At 48.1% G+C, this 20,562-nt stretch overlaps 1 protein-coding gene across 2 annotated transcripts; it reads left to right on the top strand.

The window, feature by feature from the left end:
- The first annotated feature begins 1,404 nt into the window (after positions 1 to 1,404).
- On the top strand, positions 1,405 to 19,928 carry PLP1 (proteolipid protein 1). Of its 2 annotated transcripts, none has more exons than XM_077308002.1 (7): positions 1,405 to 1,579; positions 10,809 to 10,995; positions 12,549 to 12,705; positions 15,289 to 15,457; positions 16,000 to 16,073; positions 16,891 to 16,956; positions 17,993 to 19,928. In XM_077308002.1, the coding sequence occupies exons 1-7, from the start codon at positions 1,576 to 1,578 to the stop codon at positions 18,062 to 18,064; spliced, it is 729 nt and encodes a 242-aa protein (XP_077164117.1). In that variant the 5' UTR covers positions 1,405 to 1,575; the 3' UTR covers positions 18,065 to 19,928. The 2 variants fall into 2 exon arrangements, with proteins under 2 accessions (XP_077164117.1, XP_077164116.1); XM_077308001.1 differs by having other exon boundaries at positions 12,549 to 12,810.
- The last annotated feature ends 634 nt before the right edge of the window (positions 19,929 to 20,562 follow it).

The raw sequence follows: 20,562 nt of genomic DNA, 5'->3' as shown, positions 1-20,562 counted from the left end.
GATGCAAGGGGATTTGATCCAGAGAGGGACCAAATCGCACTCATTGCCTTCTTGTCCTTCCCCCTAGATTAAAAAAAAGAGATGTTATCAGGCCTAATTACCTGTAGGAGGTGCCACAAATGACACCTTGCACCCAGATATTCCTCTCACAGTTTGAATCTGGTGGATGGTTTTATGCTTTGAAAAAGGATTTGGGGCCAGGGTATTAGGCTCAAGGGATCTTGTGCAAACTGTGCACAGCTACTGGGGAAAACATGTGTATTCATTATGCATAATTGTACCAAATACCTTTTGTTAATCCAATCTGCAATGAACAGTGTTTTGCATTTCCATGAAAGCTATACATTCACCTTGGGGTTCTCCGTATTTTGCTCACACCTCTGCATTTTGCTGTATAATAGAGTCCTGGCGGCAGAACCAAAAATCTCTTTTGCCAGAGGTTGACAGGCTTACCAACTGCCTGGAGGGGGGGGGGGAAGCCCTGTGCTTTTAATAGAGGCTTAATAGGATGTAATTTACAAAGAGCTGTTATTTGCCTGCATGCCAAAGCTCCAGTTACCATTTCCACACAAAGAGCCTCTATTAAAAAGGACATGGCATTTTCGTCCAGGTCTGTTGGCAACCCTAGTTGTTCATACCACCATTGCTGCATTTGAAGAGCTTCCAAAACTTGTGACCTCATCAGCCACTGCTTTACCCCCCCTGTACTGAACACTACACCTTATCCTTCTTTCTGTCACTTTATCCTGCTCCCCACCATTGAATGCTCCCTCCATCCATTCCTTGGCCTTCATCCCTTCTACAGCCCATTCTCTTCCGTCTCCATTGTGCACCAGTGGCTTGGCTAGCTAATGGGTCATTAAGGTCACACTATCGTGGTTTGGGGGCCTTCCAGGGAGAGGTTGCTTGCAAGAAACTCTCACCCTCTGCTGGTTCAGCCTCTGCTGTTGTCGTGATAAAACTGCAGATCCCAAGTGGCTAAACCACATTCGGTGCCTGAAATCTCAGCCCCATCCCAACTTCACACAGCTGCCGGGGCAGGCCAGGGCAGTGCAAGGGGGCCTGAAGAGGTGGCTGGTAAAACCAGCCCTGCTGCCACTTGCAAAATATCCAGAGGGCAATTGCTTCCTGACCTTGAATGCCACTTCAGAACCAATCTAATCACTTCCCACCCGCCCCCGCCCCCCATTTCCATCTGGGAAGACTTTACACAAGGCACTGAACTCACAGCAGAGCCCCCTGCAATTCCTTGCCTCCCAGAGAAAAGGAACGGGTAAGCAAAAACAAAGGAGGCCGGCAACACAAGGGACAAACACAAGAGACAAGAGTTCAGATGAGGGTTAAGAGGGGTGGGACAGCGAGAGAAGGAGGAGCAGAAGGAAGGGGGGCTGTCCCTTTAAGGGGGTTGGCTGTCCACCCAAGAGCCCTTTTCTTGGCTGTGGACAGGGCAAGAGAGGGAAAGTGTGTGCGATCCAGGGGGAAGCAGAGGGAGGCACAGAGGCAGCGGCAAAGGATTGTCCCAGTGGAAGACGCCAGGAGAATAGCCAGCGGTTGTTTTCCTGACATCCCAAAGCAATGGGTGAGTTTACAAAGCAAAGGAAACTTTGCAAACCGTTTGGCGTCATGCTGCTAATGCGGAAGGCGTTTTGCTGCGCTGAGAAAAATTCTGGGCCAAATCCCCGATTAGTTCTCAAAGTGTTCCATTTATTACTGTTTTGCTCTTAAAAATAAGATCTTGAACTAAAAGGACCAAGTTGTTGGAGGTGTTTGTAAAAGAAAGCCCAAGGCGTTGTGGGTCTCTCTGGCAGGCAGGACGGAGCTTGGAGGCTTTCCACTAAATATTCCTGCTGCTGGTGTTCTCCAGTGTCTGGGGAATATGTGAATTAATTCTGCTCTGGAAACCTGCTCTAGTGCGGGGACAGTGAAGTGCTGTCATTCCACAGCAAACAGTGAGCTAGTCTGAGGACATTTTTCGGCTTAAGAATAACCAAGAGTGCAGAATTATCTTCTTAAGATCCAAACTGGACTTAGCTGGAATCCACCTACTGATACGACAAGCTGAAGGGAGCTGAATGGCAGTGCTGGCTGTGTGAACCTCAGAAGCTGAGCGAGTTTGTTTTCCTTTTGAAATAGTTTTTTAATTGAAAATTATTGAGGGGGCCTTTTTACATTTGCATACAAAGTACTGCAGCGTCACTTAGACTTGAACTATTAGGTGGGTTGAATTCAGAACAGATATGTAGATGTTGTTATTGAGTATTTGTGTAGATATAACCTTTTAGTGTACACACATAGATATGTCTTGAGCAGCAGCAACACCCCTCCAGAAGGCCTCTTGATGCCCCACTTAATTTATTCTGGCTGCAAAGTGCTCTGCAAGTCAGCCCTGCAGGTCTCATGGGGAGAGTTTCTCTACCATGCCATGACCCCCCCCCCCCTCCACACAGAGGAAAGGGAAGGCGACTGTAAGCCGCTTTGAGCCTCCTTCAGGTAGGGAAAAGCGGCATATAAGAACCAACTCTTCTTCTTCTTCTTCTTCTTCTTCTTCTTCTTCTTCTTCTTCTCCAGTCACCTCCAGTTCCCCAGCAGCCACATGCCTTCCTTTTGACCATGACCCTGTAGGCCTCTGTTCACCAGATGGGAGGCAACCCTTCCCAGAAGTGATTGGTGCAGAGAAGGGGGGGGGGAACTCCTCATTCCACCTGTGCTGCAGATGAGAGATGGCTCAAGGAGATGGACTTTATTCACAGGTTTATCTGAGCCAAGAAGCATAGCTCCAGGTGAGAGGTCTGCAGGTCTTTCTAGGTGACTGGTTGCACCAGCAGCCACTGGCTCCAGGCAAAAGGCTTATTAATCTATCTTTGCTGGGAAGTCACAGCTGACTTTTTATGGTGACCTAATAGGGTTTTCAAGGCAAGCCACGTTCAGAGGTGGTTGCCCTTCCCTGGCTCCCGGTCATGGCCCTGGTGTCCCTTGGAGGTCTTCCATCCAAATGCTAGGCAGAGCCAAACCCAAATTAGCTTCCCAGATTTGAGGAGCTCAGACTAGGCTGGACTATTGAGGTCAGAGTAAATACCCTTTCTGAAATGGGGGAGTTTATGGCTGGAGAGAGCAGTGGCGTACCTAGAGTATTCCGTTTCTGGAGCAGGGCTTGGTGACATGGGAGAAGGACAGTCAGGGCAGGACTTGGTGTCGTGCGGGTGGGTGGTGGGGGTGTGCCCAGGCAGGGTCTGCAGCTGGTGGAGTGTGTGCTTGGCCACCTTGTCCCCCCTGCCACCATGTCCCAGAAAGCCACATGCCACTGCCCTCCTGCCCAGATGAATCACCTGAGTCTTGTGTCCACTGGCAGGATGAAGAGGGAACCTCAAAGCTGCAGCAATGGGTGCTGCCAGGGAGGGGTGGTCCATGAGCACCTGGGGCAGCTCTACAACAGGATTGCTCCTGAGCCACAGAAGAGCACAGGGGGCAGGGAGAGGTTTTGGCTTCGTTGCACAGATTGCCCGCCTGGCTCTTCTGGGAGCTGGCAGCAGGGGCGGTGACCTGCCAAGTTGGCCAGGGAAGACGAGTTGCGAAGTATCGCTGCTGTATGGCCTAGGAGGCAAAGGCCCTGTCCTGGCCAGCTCCAAAGGTCCCCCTGGTGGGGGGGAGGCTTGCATAGTGCCCCCCCCAAGTGGCACCCAGGGCAGGTGCCCTTGTTGCAATACCGTAGTTACACCATCAGGAGAGAGAGAGAGAGAAGAAGTCTCAGTCCATAGATACCAGAATTTTCCGATCCAAAGTTCCATTCGGCAATGTGGGACTGACAAAGACTCTCTCTCCTCTTTCCCCCTCTCCTTTCTGTCTGACCAAGACATCTGAATAAAAACAGAAAGGGGTACAGCCTACTTGAGGATCTTGCTGGGAAGTTAAAGCAGCCCAGCTACTCCTGCTGTCCTGGCAACCCTGTAGGGCAGGGGTAGTCAACCTGTGGTCCTCCAGATGTCCATGGACTACAATTCCCATGAGCCCCTGCCAGCGTTTGCTGGCAGGGGCTCATGGGAATTGTAGTCCATGGACTTCTGGAGGACCGCAGTTCGACTACCCCTGGTCAAAACCGAGGTCAAATTCCTGTGATCTCTGCTATCGTCCTTCTTGCAAAGGGAGGCATATCGCAGGTTCTGAAGAGCCTGCGGACAAACCATTCAAAATCATGCTAATTGCCCGGGGCATTTTTGGGGGAGGGGTGTTTGAACAAATAGAAAGCAAGTCTCCATTTTCTTAACAGCCTCCCCTCCCAACTTCACCAATGAAACCCTCTTCACTTCCAAGCTATCATTCACCTCCCATTTCCCACTGGTCCAAAGCTCTGTCTGAGTCAGAGAAGGATAAGTGTTTCCTTGGTTACGAGACATGGATCTCCTCTCTGGGAGGATGCTCAGATCCTGTGGATTTGGAAGAACCTGCAGCAAGAGCAGGATCACAGTGAAAGGCATCGCCAATCCACTAATTAAAGATATCCCTTAAAAAGTATTGCATTAAGCCATTGTCTATGGTGTGTTTGTGTTTTATGTGTCTCTGTGTGTGTGTCTGTGTGATTGGTCAGTTTTGCAGCCCTAAAATGAGCATCAGTGTCCGAAATTTCAACCTCCTCCTGCTCTACAGAGAGATGGTGCAGGCAAATCATTGAGTGGAAGATGGAGGAGTAGGAGTAGGAGCTAAGGCCTTTCTCCACCCTATTCACCTAGTTGACTATGGGAATTATTTAGTGTTGGCCAGGTAGAGATCACTTGACAGGCAGCCTGCAGTGCCAGGCTATCCTGTCATCCCATCCAGAGTCCTGGGATGATAGGATAACCTGGCATAATAGGCTGCCTGTTAGCTTGAAGCTTTCAACATACCTTCTGGTACCCTTTAGAATTCCTTTAGATGGGCCCCATCATATCCCATGAAATCTTCTTTCAAGCTCAGGGTCTAACCACTTCATTTAGGATCCACACAGTCTTCCCAGTTTGAGATTGGCACAGTTGTGGTGGGTGTTCTGAAGCACACTTCTCTTTCAAGCATTCCTGGTTTGAACTTAACTTTAAAGCTATCCGTTATATTTGCAAAGGACAGGTGCAGCTTCCCTCTCACCTAGGTGTGTGTGTGTTGTGGGGGAAGAGTCCTGTTTCCCATTGTTGGGCTTGGTTCTTTCCATGGACTTCAGTAAACTCCTTCTTCTCCCTCTGTGTCTGGCCACACTATTTCTGAGCTTGTTCCTGATCAGTAGCAGCAATGTGTAATTTGAGCAATGTTTGAGCATTATAAAGCATCATAAAGTGTCTCTGAGCAATTTGAGCATTATAAAGCAATGTGTCTCATTTGAGAGTAAGTAGACAGTTTTGCCTGCCTGGAAGTGATATGTACAAGTACCAGGGGATCCTGGTCGTCCTAAAATCCTCATCCACTATAAGGAACCTGGTGTTTCTTTTAGCCGCCCTGTTGTGCATGGTTGATAGAAAGATTTCTGCCTCTCCTTTCCAGATTATGTCCTCAGGAGGTTCAGAGGCTCCAGGAGGTCTCCTTGTGGCTTGAAGGATGTCAGAGGGCTTGAAATTGGGTGCCTGATTAGAGTTCTTTGGGAGAAGACGGTGTTTTTGTGTTCTCACCATCCTCTCCCACATTTTCCGGCAAAGAATTCCTCATGGGGTTTCCTGGTTCAGCCTAAGTTCCTGATAGGCAGTATTGTCAACTATTTCCCCCCTCCCAAGAATCTCACATATTTGAAATCCAAACCACAGTAGAAATGGGAGGACTGAACCTGTAGAAGGAGTTGTAATTTTTACTGGTTTGGATAGCCAGGGCTGGTTTATCCATATAGTACATCTAGCATGTGCTATGTGCCCCGCATGGTGCCTCCCAATGGATCAGGGCTGTAGCCCCTCTCCTCCCCTCTTCCCCCTCTTTAAGGACACTCAGAGTGACACCCCTTTCCACTGGGGGGCCTCTCTGCCTCCCCCCCTGCATTTGTACTTTGCTAGGGTCCCTCAAATCCTTAAACCACTCCTGCAGATAACATCTGTTTTTGTTCTTTCTTTCAATTTCCAGGACATGATTTTGTATACTGATGCATTAAATTCATTTGTCAAGTACATTCATTTCCCCAAAAATGTTAGGCATATCTTTGTTTGCAAGTGGAGAAATAAAACATGGCATTAACATTGGGCGCATGAAGAAGGAAGGGGCGGGGGGTGGTCCATGATGAAATTTCAGGCCTTGAGTCTTCCAAAGGGCCCCTCCCCCTACTCCCCTGCCCCAGCCAGTACCAGCCAGGGCTACTCTCTGCTCCCACACACCTCATCAACGGGGGCTCTGTTTCTGTGGGGGGAGCCTGAGCCAGCCGGGCGGGGGTAGGAGGGTCAGGGAGGCAGGGAGCCAGGCTCTGAGGCTCATCCTCTTGTCTCGTGTCCATTGTTCTGCCCCTGAACACAAGGCTGGGGATTGTGTACAGACAAGGGACTCTTTCTCTCCTCTCCTCCTCCAAATATCTTCCCCCTCCTTCTGAACCCCAGATTCCTGCCCTCTGCTTATGGAGCGTGCAGCGTCAAGCTCCGTCCCAGCCAGCAAGAAAAGGAGGAGGAGATGCTGCCAGGGACTTGGGCCAGAGAGGGGCGGGGACCCACATCAACTTTGTCTTTCTGTCCCGTGTGCAGTGAAGTGTGACATGGAGCCGTCTATGCCAGGGTCTGTGCTAAGGGCCAAAAGGCCTTGTTTGATTGGTGCGGATCCTTGTCTTGTCCAGGTGCAGGATTAGCCCAGCTGAATGTAGAAAGCATGGATGACAAGGGCATGCTAAGCACAATCGGCTAGAAATGCAAAGTTTCATTGTGGAATCGGAAGCCGGTTGAGCAGACACCTGCCAGATTGATGCAGTGACCTCCACCATCTCCCTCAAAGGACTTAAATGGGGTGGTGGGTGGCACACTTGTTAAAAGTGTGCATGATGCTGGGAGGGTACATCACAGAAATGTCATTCTGTAACCAGTCTATACTATCCTAAAGACTTTAGAGCAGGGATAGTCAAACGGCAGCCCTCCAGATGTCCATGGACTACAATTCCCATGAGCCCCTGCCAGCGAATGCTGGCAGGGGCTCATGGGAATTGTAGTCCATGGACATCTGGAGGGCTGCCGTTTGACTATCCCTGCTTCAGAGGTATTAGGGTTGTAATACAGCCTCTTTGGCCTGGCAAGACTCTGGAATTCCGAGGTCAGTTTAGGGCACTGGAATAGGCAACAGGGCTTCTGAGACTGTGGCACCAAATACAGGCCCTGTGGACAAGATGCGTTCGGAGAAGCTGGAGGAACTGAGCATGTTTAGGCTGAAGAAAAGAGGACGAAAGCTTCTCAAGCATGTAAAAGGAAATAAAAAGGATGAGGAAGAATGACTTGACTTCTCTGCTACGTTTCCTAGACAGGCTGTCAAAAAATGAATGAAAAGTCAGGCAGGTTCAGCTCCACCAGAAACCTCCGTGTCCTGTTAGCAAGTCCAAAAGTCTCTGTGTATTTCATATTGGAAGCACTGCTTGAAATTATAAAGAGGGTGGTTTTTTTTAGGGGGGGGTATTATTTGGTGAGTCACATCAGTGTTTTTGATGGGGTAGTGCATTCACTGTCCCCACTTTAGCTACCAACCTGTGACATTCAGAGTAGTTCAGCAGTGGAATAGGCTGCCTAAGGAGGTGGTGAGCTCCCCCTCACTGGCAGTCTTCAAGCAAAGGTTGGATACACACTTTTCTTGGATGCTTAGGGCTGATCCTGTGTTGAGCAGGGGGTTGGACTAGATGGCCTGTATGGCCCCTTCCAACTCTATGATTCTATGATTCCCACCAAAGAAATGGACTGACACGAAAGGCCATTCTGCCAACCATTGTGGAAATTGTTCCTTTTACATTGCCACCATGCTCTTCTTTTGCAAGCTCTGATTGTTGGAGGCTTTTGACGAACCAGGTCTTCAGAACAAGACTGACAGTTTGGCTGGCCAGTGCAAATTTTTATAAGGGGCTTGAAAGCGGTTTCTAAAGTCAATAGCCTTTGTGGCAAAATAGTCCAGTGATTTGTCTGCTGTGGAAAATATTTAGGTTTGTGTTACTATCTCATGAGAAAAAGGGCACCCACTGCCAGGAAGTGCATGCAGACCAAGGAGCCAGCCTTGGGAGAGGCTGTGGGGAGCACAACGGGAACCCAGGAGACAAAGGGGGTGAGAGCACCCCAAAGAATTTCAGTGATGGGCTTTGGCTGAAGAGGGAAGAGAGGAATGTATCTGCTGACTTAAGTCAGAAAGAACAGCTGCTCAAGTCAGAGCCTGCAGCGTAAAGTGACTCCAAACTGACTGGGCCAAAGTGGGGAAGGGGCTGAGGTCACTTGGAGGCACCTTGGCTCCCAGCCCAGAACAAGGACGACCAAGAAGCTCACTTGCAGGCCTTTGACCACCCACTTTGTCCCCCTAGCCTCCTTCGAGCCACTCCAAAGCTCCAACAGATGCCATACATGGAACGTGGGGGTGGGAGGCTTGCCGAACATCAGGCCTGTGGTGGCCAGTTCCACGTAGCGCTTTGGAGGGGGCTAGAAGAATAGGTCTCCCATTGTTCTCTGTTTGTCTCCTCTTGCCCCTGGTCCGGCCCTCCCCAGAGCAGAGCGAATACTGATGAGCTTATCCAAGCCTGGTGAGAAAGAACAAGCCCCCTCTTGTCCTTTGTGCCACCAAGAGATCAGCACAAGCGGTGACCTTGGCCCTTGGTCCCATCAGTTTCTGATGGGCTCATTCTTCAGGGGGTGAGAAAAACACTTTGGGGACAGGGAGGGAGGGAGGGAGAGAGAGAGAGAGGAGAACCATGGGAGGGAAGAGCTGCCATATGGCTTGCACGGATCCCCTGTCCCTCTCAAAGGCATGACGGACAGGGGGGAGTGGGACACAGTTCCCTCTCCTACCCCCAGAGCTAGTGGGAGGAGGGAGCAAGGGTTTTCTACACTATGTTGAGCATTCTTAGGTTTACTGTTGTATTTTTTATAATATAGATAATATTAGTGATGTGCCTGAGCCAAAACCCCAGAGCCAAACACCTCCACAAACTACGGGTCCTCAGAATCCAAACCTGGATCGAGTTCCACAACCGAGTTTTCCAGGTAGCCCTTATCTCCATCTGAACCCTTGAAAACCCAGAGCCAAAAGCTCTTTCCCACACTGTAGGGTCTGGACAGGACGGGGCAGCTGTGTCTCTCATCTGCCCTGCCCCATTCCCCTTGCAAAATGTGCTCTGTTTAGGAGGGTACTCAGCCCTTCCCTGCTGAGGGCTCAGGCAGATTCAAGCCCCCATGTCCTTACCTCACTTTCCACTTTGTGGGCCTCATCCAGCAGTCCTGTTGAAACCCCGGGGGGCAAGACTGAGCAGCTACATTTTGATTCTTTGCCACGTGATGGGGATGGATGGCGTAGCTTAGCTTGGCTTTTTGCTGCTGCCAGTCAAGATTAATTCCTCCGCATTTCTGCCTCCTTCCCCCAAAGTCCACAAATGGGCACATCCCTGTCCCTAAATGCAACAAGGACAGAGAGTGAGGCTAGCCCAGCTGGATACAAGGAAAGGCCGAGACAATTAGAGTGCCACAGAGCTGACTCATGCAAGGAGATTTCATGGGTCTGCAGCAGCACTAAGCTCTGCCCTGGGAGCGAGGTGCCCTTCTCTTGAGGTGACATCCCACTCCTCTAAAACCAAAGCAATACTGTTGAAATGAAATGCCAGAGAAATATCTTCTATTTGCCTTATTACTGATCAGGCGGTTCAAAGGAGTGCACATTTGCCCATGCAAGAATATAACCATTATTTTTAAAAAGGCTTCTGAATGACCAACCAACTGGGTCCTTTTTGTGTCTTTGCATCTTGTGTCAGCCTTTTCCTCATCCAGCTACATCTGCATGGCCTGGTTCAACTTTCACTATCTTCTTCAACTTTCTCTATCTCTTTAAACTTTGAAACCAGAAAAGAGAGTCCAAATTGTCTGGGTGTGGCCTACAAAGGCCCTGTGGGTTAGACCCAGACACCAAAGCTTTAGAAATCAATGCCAGGTCTAAATTCCTTCTGTAAGCCAGCCTAACTGGTCCTGAGGCTTGAAACCTTAAATCATGAAATTGGCTTGGCAACTCTGAGGCTTTAAAACAGGGTAGTCAAACTGTGGCCCTCCAGATGTCCATGGACTACAATTCCCATGAGCCCCTGCCAGCATTCATTGGCAGGGGCTCATAGGAATTGTAGTCCATGGACATCTGGAGGGCCTCAGTTTGACAAGTCCTGCTTTAAAAGGACCAAAAGACTGCAGAGATGGCATCTCTGTGTACAGGGACAGAAGTGTGCCTGAACTGAAACTCCAGAGCCAAATACCTTCATTAGACAATGATCAGGAAAGCTTTGAAGGGGTCCCCAGCTAGCTTTAAGTGAAGGTTAGGTGAGTGTTCTGTCTTCAAGTGGAAACAAAGATCATAATCTCACCCCATCCACTTCAGTTTCCTATGCTCCTTTGCTGAAGGAGCTGGCAGCTTTCCTTCGGAGAGCAAAGCTCTTGTTGCATTTTTTTACCTAAGAGATTTGTATTTAGGTCTTCTGAAATGCCGGTTCATTATAAATGAACAAACTAATGGGTTTTCCCTCTCTCCCCTTTGTCCCATCCCTGAATTGACGTACTTCCTTTTAACTGCCCTCCCCACATATGCTTCCCATCCTCCACACTGTTCTCTCTCTCACCATGAGAGTGTACAGGTTCTCTGCTGCTAATGGAGTTTCTCTTTTCTCCCCGCAGGTTTGTTAGATTGCTGTGCAAGATGTCTTATTGGGGCACCCTTTGCCTCACTGGTTGCCACTGGGTTGTGTTTCTTGGGGGTAGCACTCTTTTGTGGCTGTGGGCATGAAGCACTCACTGGCACAGAGCACCTGATCGAGACCTACTTCTCCAAAAACTATCAGGATTATGAGTTTCTGATTGATGTGTAAGTATCCTTTCCATGGCTGAAGTTCCTATGTCCTCTTCCATCCATTGCTGGTCAGTTTGGGGCTGAGGAAACAAAATTAAACCTGACTGTTTCCCACTTGAGTTGTAACAGCATTGAGGCCCCCGCTGCCTAAATTCAATCCAAACTGAATGCTTCAGGATTACTGAGGGAAACCTGCATGGTCAGCCCCATCTAAGGCCAGTCCTTGGCAAGGAATTCCAAAATGGCCCCAGATGTTTCAGGTGACCATTCTGGATCAGACGTTGCTGAGTGACCTCATTTGTATCATGGGGAATAGTTAGCCCAAGGGGCCTTGTTATCTTTCATTTTAAAAAGATAACATATAAATAGAGGGAGAACCAGTTCCATCTAATTTGGTGCCCTTTAAAAGCTGGCACCCTTAAAAACCTCCTCATTTACCAATATGAGCCAGTGTGGGGGAGTGGTTGACAATGGTGGCCTCTAATCTGGAGAGCTTGATTTGAGTTCCTCCACCACATGCAGCCACCTGGGTGACTTTGGGCCAGTCACAGTTCCTCTCAAAGCTCTCTCAGCCCCACCTACCTCACAGGGTGTCTGTTGTGGGGAGAGGAAGGGAAGGTGATTATAAGCCGCTTTGAGACTCCTTCGGGTAGTGAAAAACGAGGTATAAAATGACAGCTCTTCTTCTATAACTGATTCTGGGTGCTGCTTACAAGCAGTGGCTGATTACTCAGCCCCATCCATGAACTTGGAGATGCAGCTGCATTAGCTCTTATGATAGAGGCTGAGAAGGTTAGGCATACTGTGCCCCTTCATCATGGATTTATTGTTCAAGTATGTTTTCTATTAGATCCTTGGTAACTCTGCTGGGTTCCTTGAAAAGTACAAGAGGTACAGAGGACTCCAGCCAGCTTGTCCTTCAGAGCAGAATGTGTCTTGGAGCTCTATGCTTTCCAGAGCCATAATATGACCCATGCAGGAATCTAGATCTCACTCCTTTTGGCAATCCAGGCTGTGCTAGCCTCTTCTCCCTCTCCCATGGGCTAGGATGGGGGTAGCCAAATTGTGACTCTCTAGATGTCCATGGACTGCAATCCCCATGTGCCCCTGCCAGCATGTCCATGGATTACAATTCCCATAAGCCCCTGCCAGCATGTCCATGGACTACAATTCCCATAAGCCCCTGCCAGCATGTCCATGGACTACAATTCCCATGAGTCCCTGCCAGCACGTCCACAGACTACAATTCCCATGAGCCCCCACCAGCATGTTCATAGACTACAATTCTCATAATCCCCACCAACATGTCCATGGACTACAATTCCCATGAGCCCCTGCCAGCATGTCCATGGGAACTGTAGTCCATGGACATCTGGAGAGCCACAGTTTGGCCATCTCAGGTCAAGGACCTCAGAACCCCCTCCCCCAAATAGACCCCAGGCCCTGCTGCACCCAAGAGTGTATTTTGATTTGCTCAGCATCCAAAGGGTTCCTCGGAAAGCCAGTACTGGGATAAGAATAAAAAGAAAACCAATAAAACCCTCCTCTCTTCTTTTATCTCTCTGTAGAATCCATGACTTCCAATATGCTATTTATGGGGTTGCCGCTTTCTTTTTCCTTTTTGGAGCCCTCCTGCTGGCCGAAGGCTTTTACACCACTGGCGCTGTCAGGCAGATCTTTGGCGACTACAAGACCACCATCTGTGGCCGGGGCCTCAGCGCTACGGTAACAGGGGGCCACAAGGGGAGGGGTCCCAGAGGACACCGTCAAGCTCACTCTTTGGAGCTGGTGTGTCACTGTTTGGGAAAATGGCTAGGACATCCTGACAAGGTGATCTTATGCAGAGTTTGCTTACCCTTTGAGCGACTGGAGTGGCATGGCCACTGACTGGTGGGCATGAGACAGCAGTGACTGGTGCTGCAGCAGAGGCATCAGGAACTGGAGCGAGCAGCTGCACTGAACTGACAGCGTCTTAGAAAGAAAACTGCACCATGACTGCTCGCCCTGTCCTTCCCTTCTCTCTGCTCCTCCACGGTCAAGTGCATCCCTTTTCATCACCGTGTAGAATCTCCCCAATTGTCACCTTTACTTTTATCCTTTACCAATGCTAATTCATTAATTTGTCTCCGGTTCACCTCCTTCATTGTTTTCTTTCATGTTTTATCTACCAGCCTCCCCACTTCCTCCATTGCTTTGAGGCCTCTCAACTTACCTTGTAATGATAATATTTTAAAGAAGAGGGAACTGTGCCCAAATGTTCACATGGACCTAGACAGCCTCATGCAATGGTTATTCATTGCAACAAGTCCCCCTGTTTGGTCAGATAGCCAGGATCTGAGGCTGTTGAGGAGTCCAGAACTTACTGGAATGGGACCTCAGTCTCTAGGTGTGGTTTGGGGGTGGGGGGGGAGATGTTGGCCAGTATTTTCATCAAAGTCATGTGACAGGCTGTCTAATAAAATTCCAGCGTCATGGCCCTCAACATGCATAAGACGTTCAAACAAAAACAGGTGGGAAAGGGGGAAACAGTTCACAACTGACTGATTGGGCATTTGGCTGCCCACATTCTTGAAATGGGCATTTCTGAGCCACTGGCTCACCATCATCCACCCTTTATGAACATGCATGTAGGTGATTGGCAATTCTTTAATGTCTGGGCAATTCAATTTACAAGTTGCTGGACTCTTCACTGCTGTCCTGCTCCATAAAGAATACCAAATTCTGTATTTGCTGCATACATGAAAAGCAACTGTGATATCTCCATTCATGGTTGTGCAGGAAAGTGGGATTGGACTTCATGTCCATCTGACCAGGAGAGAGCAAATGCAAGCCTTGCCAAGCAAAGACTAAGAGAAGCATCTTGGTATCTTATCACCTTGGTATTGTGGCTGCTCATTCAAAGGTCAAATCGACTTTGTAGCAGGCATTCAGAGTTGCTGAGCCGCCTGTCCTTCACAGAGTGGAGCTGCTTCAGAAATGCCCATTTTAATTAGAATAAGTCCTCACAGCTTACAAACCAAGATTGGTTCAAATCAGGGGAGCTGAGCAGAACAAGTGCTGTTTTCTCTCAAGACCAATTTCTTCCTTGCACCTCTTGGGTCAGATGTTCAGAACCAGGAGCACACAATTCATTATGTCATGCAACTAAATCACACGTACGCACAAATGACTCTTATGACACAGAGATATCACAATGATAAAAATTCTGGTGCGCAAGCAAGTCCTGAGAAGCACACTACAGAAGTGACATGTAGAGGTGGTACAGAAAAAACTGCACCAGTTATACACATGCATAATTGAGTGCTCCTCTCCTTGGCCATCTGACTCATAAAATATTGTTTGCACCATTGAGGCTTTTCTGCACAACGAAAATGTCACCCACAAGCATCTTTAATTTCACACACAATAGCAGCATTCTGTTCACCTGTAGTATATAGAATGATAGGCATCTAGTCCTTACCTTCCAAACAAAAAGGGAAAGATATAGGCCTTGGCACAGGAAAATGACCCTTCACATACCCTTTAAAAAAGGAATTCTTATCACTTCCCCAAAAGAGGCAGCTGGAGGTGTGCTGATTTTTAACAAAACACAGACAAGTGGGAAATTATATAACAGAGGATTCAGTTTCTAAAGAGACAGACAGATCAAGATGGATAGCGTGTTTGTCTGTAGCAGCAGAAAGGAATATCCGTCCAGTAGCACCTTAAGGACTAGAAACTACCACAATTTTTTTAAAATCTTTATTGTGACACTGGGCTCTTTCTCAGTTTCAGAAAAATGAATAACCCAGGGCTAGACAACAAGGGCGTATGTGTACACTTTCTTATGCTACCTTTATTATGTAATAGATTATGCCCACAGTGTGGTGCTTTCATGGTCACATCCCACATAGCAATTACAAAACCATTACCTTTGCAATCTGCACCTGCACAGCTCTTTGCAATTTCCCCAGATACAAACTGTAGTGCTTTGTGAGTATGTTGTGTATCCTATTACAGCCCTTCAGAGAAGACGTGCAAGCTGCACACAACAAATAAACCTGTGTCCACTCATTTCACAAGGAGCCAGTTGTGCAGAAAGGCCACGGTTGTGCATTTTAGCACAACTGTACATTCGCATCTGCATGGATGCATGGGCAGAGCTGCTTAGCCCTTCTGCCTCCCTATTGGCTAGAGGTGCCCTTTCTCTCTCCAGTTGGAAGAGGTTTCCCCAAGTCATTTCAGTCTGCAGACCTCTAGTCTCATGCCCTCGTCTCTGAAGGCTCCCGGCTGCCCGCTAACACTTCTTGCTGATTTTGACTGTTTCAGTTTGTGGGCATAACCTATGTCTTGGCCATCATCTGGCTCCTGGTCCTGGCCTGCTCTGCAGTCCCTGTCTACATCTACTTCAGTACTTGGACGACATGCAACTCCATTGCAAATCCTAGCAAGACATCAGCCAGTATTGGCAACCTATGCACTGATGCCAGGATGTATGGTGAGTGGTGTGCATCTTTGCCTTGCAAATGCTAACGTTCTCCAGGGGGAAACCACTTGCACGTGGTGACCACTGGCACCAGGGCTAACACATGGCTTCTCTTCTCAAAGAGCAAGTCATCCTTTGTCGGGAGGGGGTCTTGCACAGTCCTGCATTTCATTTCCTGGTAACCAGCCTGAGAATCTGATCTTACGTTCCTCCCACCCAGAAGATAGAGAGCCAGTGTATAATAACATCCATAAAACAAAACATGCTCCCATGGAATAAACCAAGAATTTGTTTCTGAAAACTCTCAGAAATCCTCCTCCCCTGTTTCTCCTAGCTGGTGGACTAAGTCCCATGGGACCAGGAAAGCTTCTCTGGAGAAAAAGCAAGCCAGTGCATTGATTACTTTCAGTCAGCCAGCCCTGTCCCGGATACCAGTAGCTCATCTGTCTTCCACTTTCCACACGAACTTGTTTAATAGCAGGGAGGTTGGCTCTGTGTTGGGGAACTACTTGTTTTGCTATCAATTTCCTCTGGGTGTCTTGTGTGCCACGCAGGTGTCCTACCCTGGAATGCATCTCCAGGAAGAGTGTGTGGACAAAGCCTTCTTTCCATCTGCAAGACAGCCGAGGTGAGTTCTCAGCAAAAAAAAAAAACAGAATTGAAAAGGGAAAGTTGAAACTCCTGGGGATTGAATCCTTAAAGGGGGTATGATAGAGGCTGCAGCGCCCCCTGGAGTGCCTTCTTCTTTTTTGTATGAAATGGTTACAGAACCCGTTATGTTAAACAGCCTTATACTGAGGACGACCACCAGTCCATCACATTCAGGGGCTGTCCAGGGTCTCAGGCAGAGGTCTCTCATCTCAAATGCTCCCTACGCCTTTTAAATGCCAGGGATGGAACGTGAGACCTTCTGCAGATAAAAGCAGGCTCCACTGAGATATATTGCAAGATGCAGGTGAACACATTTCCTAAGCCATTGATTTGCCCATTTGCCATTTCCTAAACCAGGAGTAGTCAACCTGTGGTCCTCCAGATGTCCATGGACTACAATTCCCACAAGCCCCTGCCAGCGTTCGCTGGCAGGGGCTCATGGGAATTGTAGTCCACGAACATCTGGAGGACCACAGGTTGACTACCCCTGCCCTAAACCACTCATCACTGAGTAAGCTGCAAAGGCTTAGTTGGTAGCTAACAAAAAGCACAGAGGATATTATTCCTGCATTCCAGGGTGCCCAGGCCTCTGGCCTGTAGGTACCTAAGGAGCAAGAGGAAAACAAGGTTGATTCGACGTGATGGAGCTACAACTCTGTCCCTCTCCTCCTCTGCCAGCCTGAGGGTGCAGCAGCATGCCTTTTGCCCTTTGACCCCATGGGCTGCTGGTTCCTCACAGCACCCCTGCTCAGAAGCAGCCAGAACTGATATCTGCTGTTGTCCTTTCCTTACAGTTCCAGATGACTTTCCATCTGTTCATTGCAGCGTTTGTTGGGGCTGCAATCACACTGGTGGCGCTGGTAAGTTGCTCCTTTAAGAGCTGCTCTGCTTTGTATTATTTACCTTGTTTATAGTCTGCCTTCCTCACTGGGACTCAAGGCGGAGCACATGGAATAAACAGTACAGTCAGACAGCACAAGACAGCCCGTGAGCAATGCAGAAAGATTCAGGTGGGTAACTATCTTGGCCTGAAGCAGCAAAACAAAGTTGGAGGCGCCTTGGAGACCAAGAAAGATTAATTATGGGCATGAGATTTCATGTGCACACGCACTTCTTCAAATACCTCTACCTATATTTATGGACTGGTAGTTTCCATTTCATTGTATCCAAAGAAGCATACATACATCTGAAAGCTTATACCTTAATGCACCTGGGCTCAAAATGCTGATAGGCCAATACTGACATCAGATTAGGGGGAGTAAATCCCAGTGTGTCAGACCCCATGAAATGCAGGATCCCCTCCCTACCACGGCCTTTGCCACTCTTGGTTTGCCAATGAGGAAGTAACCCTTCTGGATTGAGGGGGTGGCAATGACAGTCTCCAGTGGGAGCAAGATTGGGAGGGGGGCAGTCAAGGGATGCAACCTGGGAAGACTGGAGGAAAGGCCAGAGCCCCTCTAGGAAGTCCCAACTGTTCACCACATTAGGCCCAAAACCGAGACTTTTAGTAACAAGAACAGCAGCGTTCATTTTCATCCAGGGAATTATACAGAAAGCGCAACTCGGTAACATTTAAAACCAAATCACAAAGCAGCACAGTAAGAAGGTTAAAAGGAAGGCCCAGTTAACTCAAAATGGGCTATCCCAGTTTTGGCCCCCCCAAATAAGTCTGAACAAAGATGTTCAGCATTGCACTGGGGTAAGCTCTGGTGGCCTCTGGACATGCCCTGATCCTGAGAGTCCCTTGTCACATGCTCTTGGCCTGATCACATGGATGGCATGGCAGGAACACACCTGGAGGGCCACAGCTGGACACACGGGAGGGTTGTTCGATTGCTTTTCGGGGTAGCGGCGTGCCCCCCTTCTGATCTCATGTCCTCCTTCCTGCCCCACCAGCTCACTTTCATCATTGCGGCCACCTACAACTTTGCAGTCCTCAAGCTCATGGGCCGGGGCACAAAGTTCTAAAGGACGAGGGAGTTGATGTTGCATGTACAAGATGCCCTTCGTCCCCTAACGACAAGGCCTTAACCTGATGCAGTCACACTACACCAAGCTTCCTACTCTAACTCTGCCGATTGCCCTCCTCTTCCGCTATTGTATTGGACCCTGGGTGTGTGGCAAGGGAGAAGAGACGCCCCCCTCCAGCAGCACAGCTCTTTGCACCCATGTACCTCTCTGAAGTTATCAGGCCTCATGGAAGAAACAAAAAGAGTTATGCAAAATAAAAGGAATTTCCTTCCCTCAATTTGCAAGGAGAAATGCAGCAAGTTCAGTCCAGCTTTTCTGCTCCCAACAACAAAGGATAAGGATGAAATCACGCTTGTTGTGGAAAGGTGATCCTATGAAAGGGGGGGGAGGGAAGTGTTTGGAGCTTGCGAGAGACTTTTCTTGATGCCACGGAAGATGAAACTTCCACCACTCTTTGAACAAGTGATAGAGGACACAAGGATGAAATAAACCTTTACAGGACTGACCTGCCACAGCCCAGGCAACGGGTAAAGAGCAAGGATCTTCCTGATATAGGAAGAGAGCGCTGACCCTGCCTCCAGTGCTACCAGATCCCTCCTTCGTTTAATCCAACCAAACTTACTGAAAGCATTTAAGGAGCTTGGTGCCCCTGCACCCAAGGGGACCTCTTATCCTTGTACTTTGAAAGAGAAGAGCCAGGCTGCTCTTCTTGCTTCCTCTGTGTTCCCATGTTGTTAACCAGTTGGGCAGATTTTGGGATTAGCCTAAGAGCATCTGTAATAACCATTAGCTTCAATGTGTAATGCTAGAGGCGCCTTTGCTGCATGTGAGATAACTCTCTTGCACTGAACCTCTGTGCTATGTGCTGTTCCTCTTGTAACCAGCTGTGGAACGGAATTTTCTCCAACCTTCACAATGGTGCTCTTTTCTCTCAGTGACGTTTGCTTCTATATATTCTATACGCAGATGTTCTTTTGCAGAATCTAATGTTTGCTCTTGTGGCTCTTGTTGCTGTTTGCTGTCTCCAGCAAACTGCAGAGACATGCCACGAACATTATATGAATCCTGAACATTTGGAGTCTCCTGGTTTTGTTCATATAGTCAAAATTAGAGAGACAAACAGATAGGAGAGCATAGGATATTGTGGGTAATTTTAATTCCAGAAAATTGAAATGAGTTGGCGACTGTGCAAAATGAACCTCAAGGGGTGCCAAAAAAGAATCTGTAGGCCAAAATTTGTTTGTTTTTTTTGTTTTTGTTTACTGGAGACACCAACACAGGTCTTCATGATGTCACTGTGTAAAAAGGGAGCCAGCCAGCAGGTCACGTCTGGAAGTGACCCAACCAAAACATTATGAAGCAAGCAGTCCATAGCCATTAAGACTTTCTGGTTTCAGCTCTAGCCTTCACTACTTAAGCACCAAACCTCGGCCTCTCTGCATGTGGTTATCTACTGGGGAAACCAAAATCACAGTGGTAGACAGCAGGGTTGCTCGAGAGGAGAATAGGCCAGGAGAGTCCCTGCTGAGCAGGAATGCTCTCCTAGGTCAGACTGGTTTGGCTGTCAATACATACAAGGCAAAAAAGAGATATGATTAGGATGGGTAGGGGTGGGACAATAAGAAGCCAGTAAAGATCAGGACATCGATATTTCATATTCCACTTTGATTTAACTAATACATAACCTGCACCCATGTCCCTTATTCTCCCTAAGAAATACAGGGGAAAATAGCTATCTTTTCAACATTCTGATTTTGAATTTCAACTTCTTAACAAGCATAAAAGATCATGTTTTTAGAGTCTTACCTTACAAGGTGTATTTTATAAAATTAAAGAAAATAAAAATCAAGAATACCAAACACCCACACGCACACATTTTGTTTGTTTGTCTTGGACTCCATTGGACATCACACATTGCAGAATGCTCTATGGATTCTTAGAGGGTTAGTAAGTACTTTATGTTATATGGATTAAACTGGAGGGAGAAGATTACTGCCTGGAGTTGAATCCAAGAGGCACCTCCAAGAGGCAGAATTTCACAGGCCTCTTTTCCACTGCTAAGACTTCCAAGGGGTCATCCTTACCACTGTTATTTGCACTACTGCAATGTCTATTGATACTAGAAACCACCACTAAAGCTGTTTCCTTCCCTCAAAATGGATGGGGAAATACCTTTCCTGTTGAGGAAAGTGGGGGACAGAACCAGAGAATAGGTTTCAGATAATTGAATGAAAATGGAGGGGGGGGAAACTATTTCAAAAGTTACAAGATGGCAGAGTTGCTCTCTTGCCCCGGAGGGATGGACCAGAACCAATGGGATGAAATTAATTCAAAAGAAATTCCATCTAAGCATCCAAAAGAAGTTCCTGACAGAGTGGTTTCTCAATGGAACAGGCTTCCTTGGGACGTGGTGGGTTCCCCATCTTTGGAAATTTTTAAACAGAGGCTGGATAGCCATCTGACGGAGAGGCTGATTCTGTGAAGGCTCAAGGGGG

The sequence above is a fragment of the Paroedura picta genome, chromosome 13, assembly GCF_049243985.1.
Source record: "Paroedura picta isolate Pp20150507F chromosome 13, Ppicta_v3.0, whole genome shotgun sequence".
In the NCBI taxonomy this organism is placed as follows: domain Eukaryota; kingdom Metazoa; phylum Chordata; class Lepidosauria; order Squamata; family Gekkonidae; genus Paroedura; species Paroedura picta.
This window is presented reverse-complemented; position numbering and strand designations above follow the sequence as displayed.

Excerpts from the sequence above, each read along its gene's own strand:
- PLP1 (XM_077308001.1), top strand. Across the intron at positions 10,996-12,548 it reads TATGAGTTTCTGATTGATGT|AATCCATGACTTCCAATATG; the intron begins GTAAGTATCCTT and ends ATCTCTCTGTAG. Across the intron at positions 12,811-15,288 it reads GGCTAGGACATCCTGACAAG|TTTGTGGGCATAACCTATGT; the intron begins GTGATCTTATGC and ends TGACTGTTTCAG.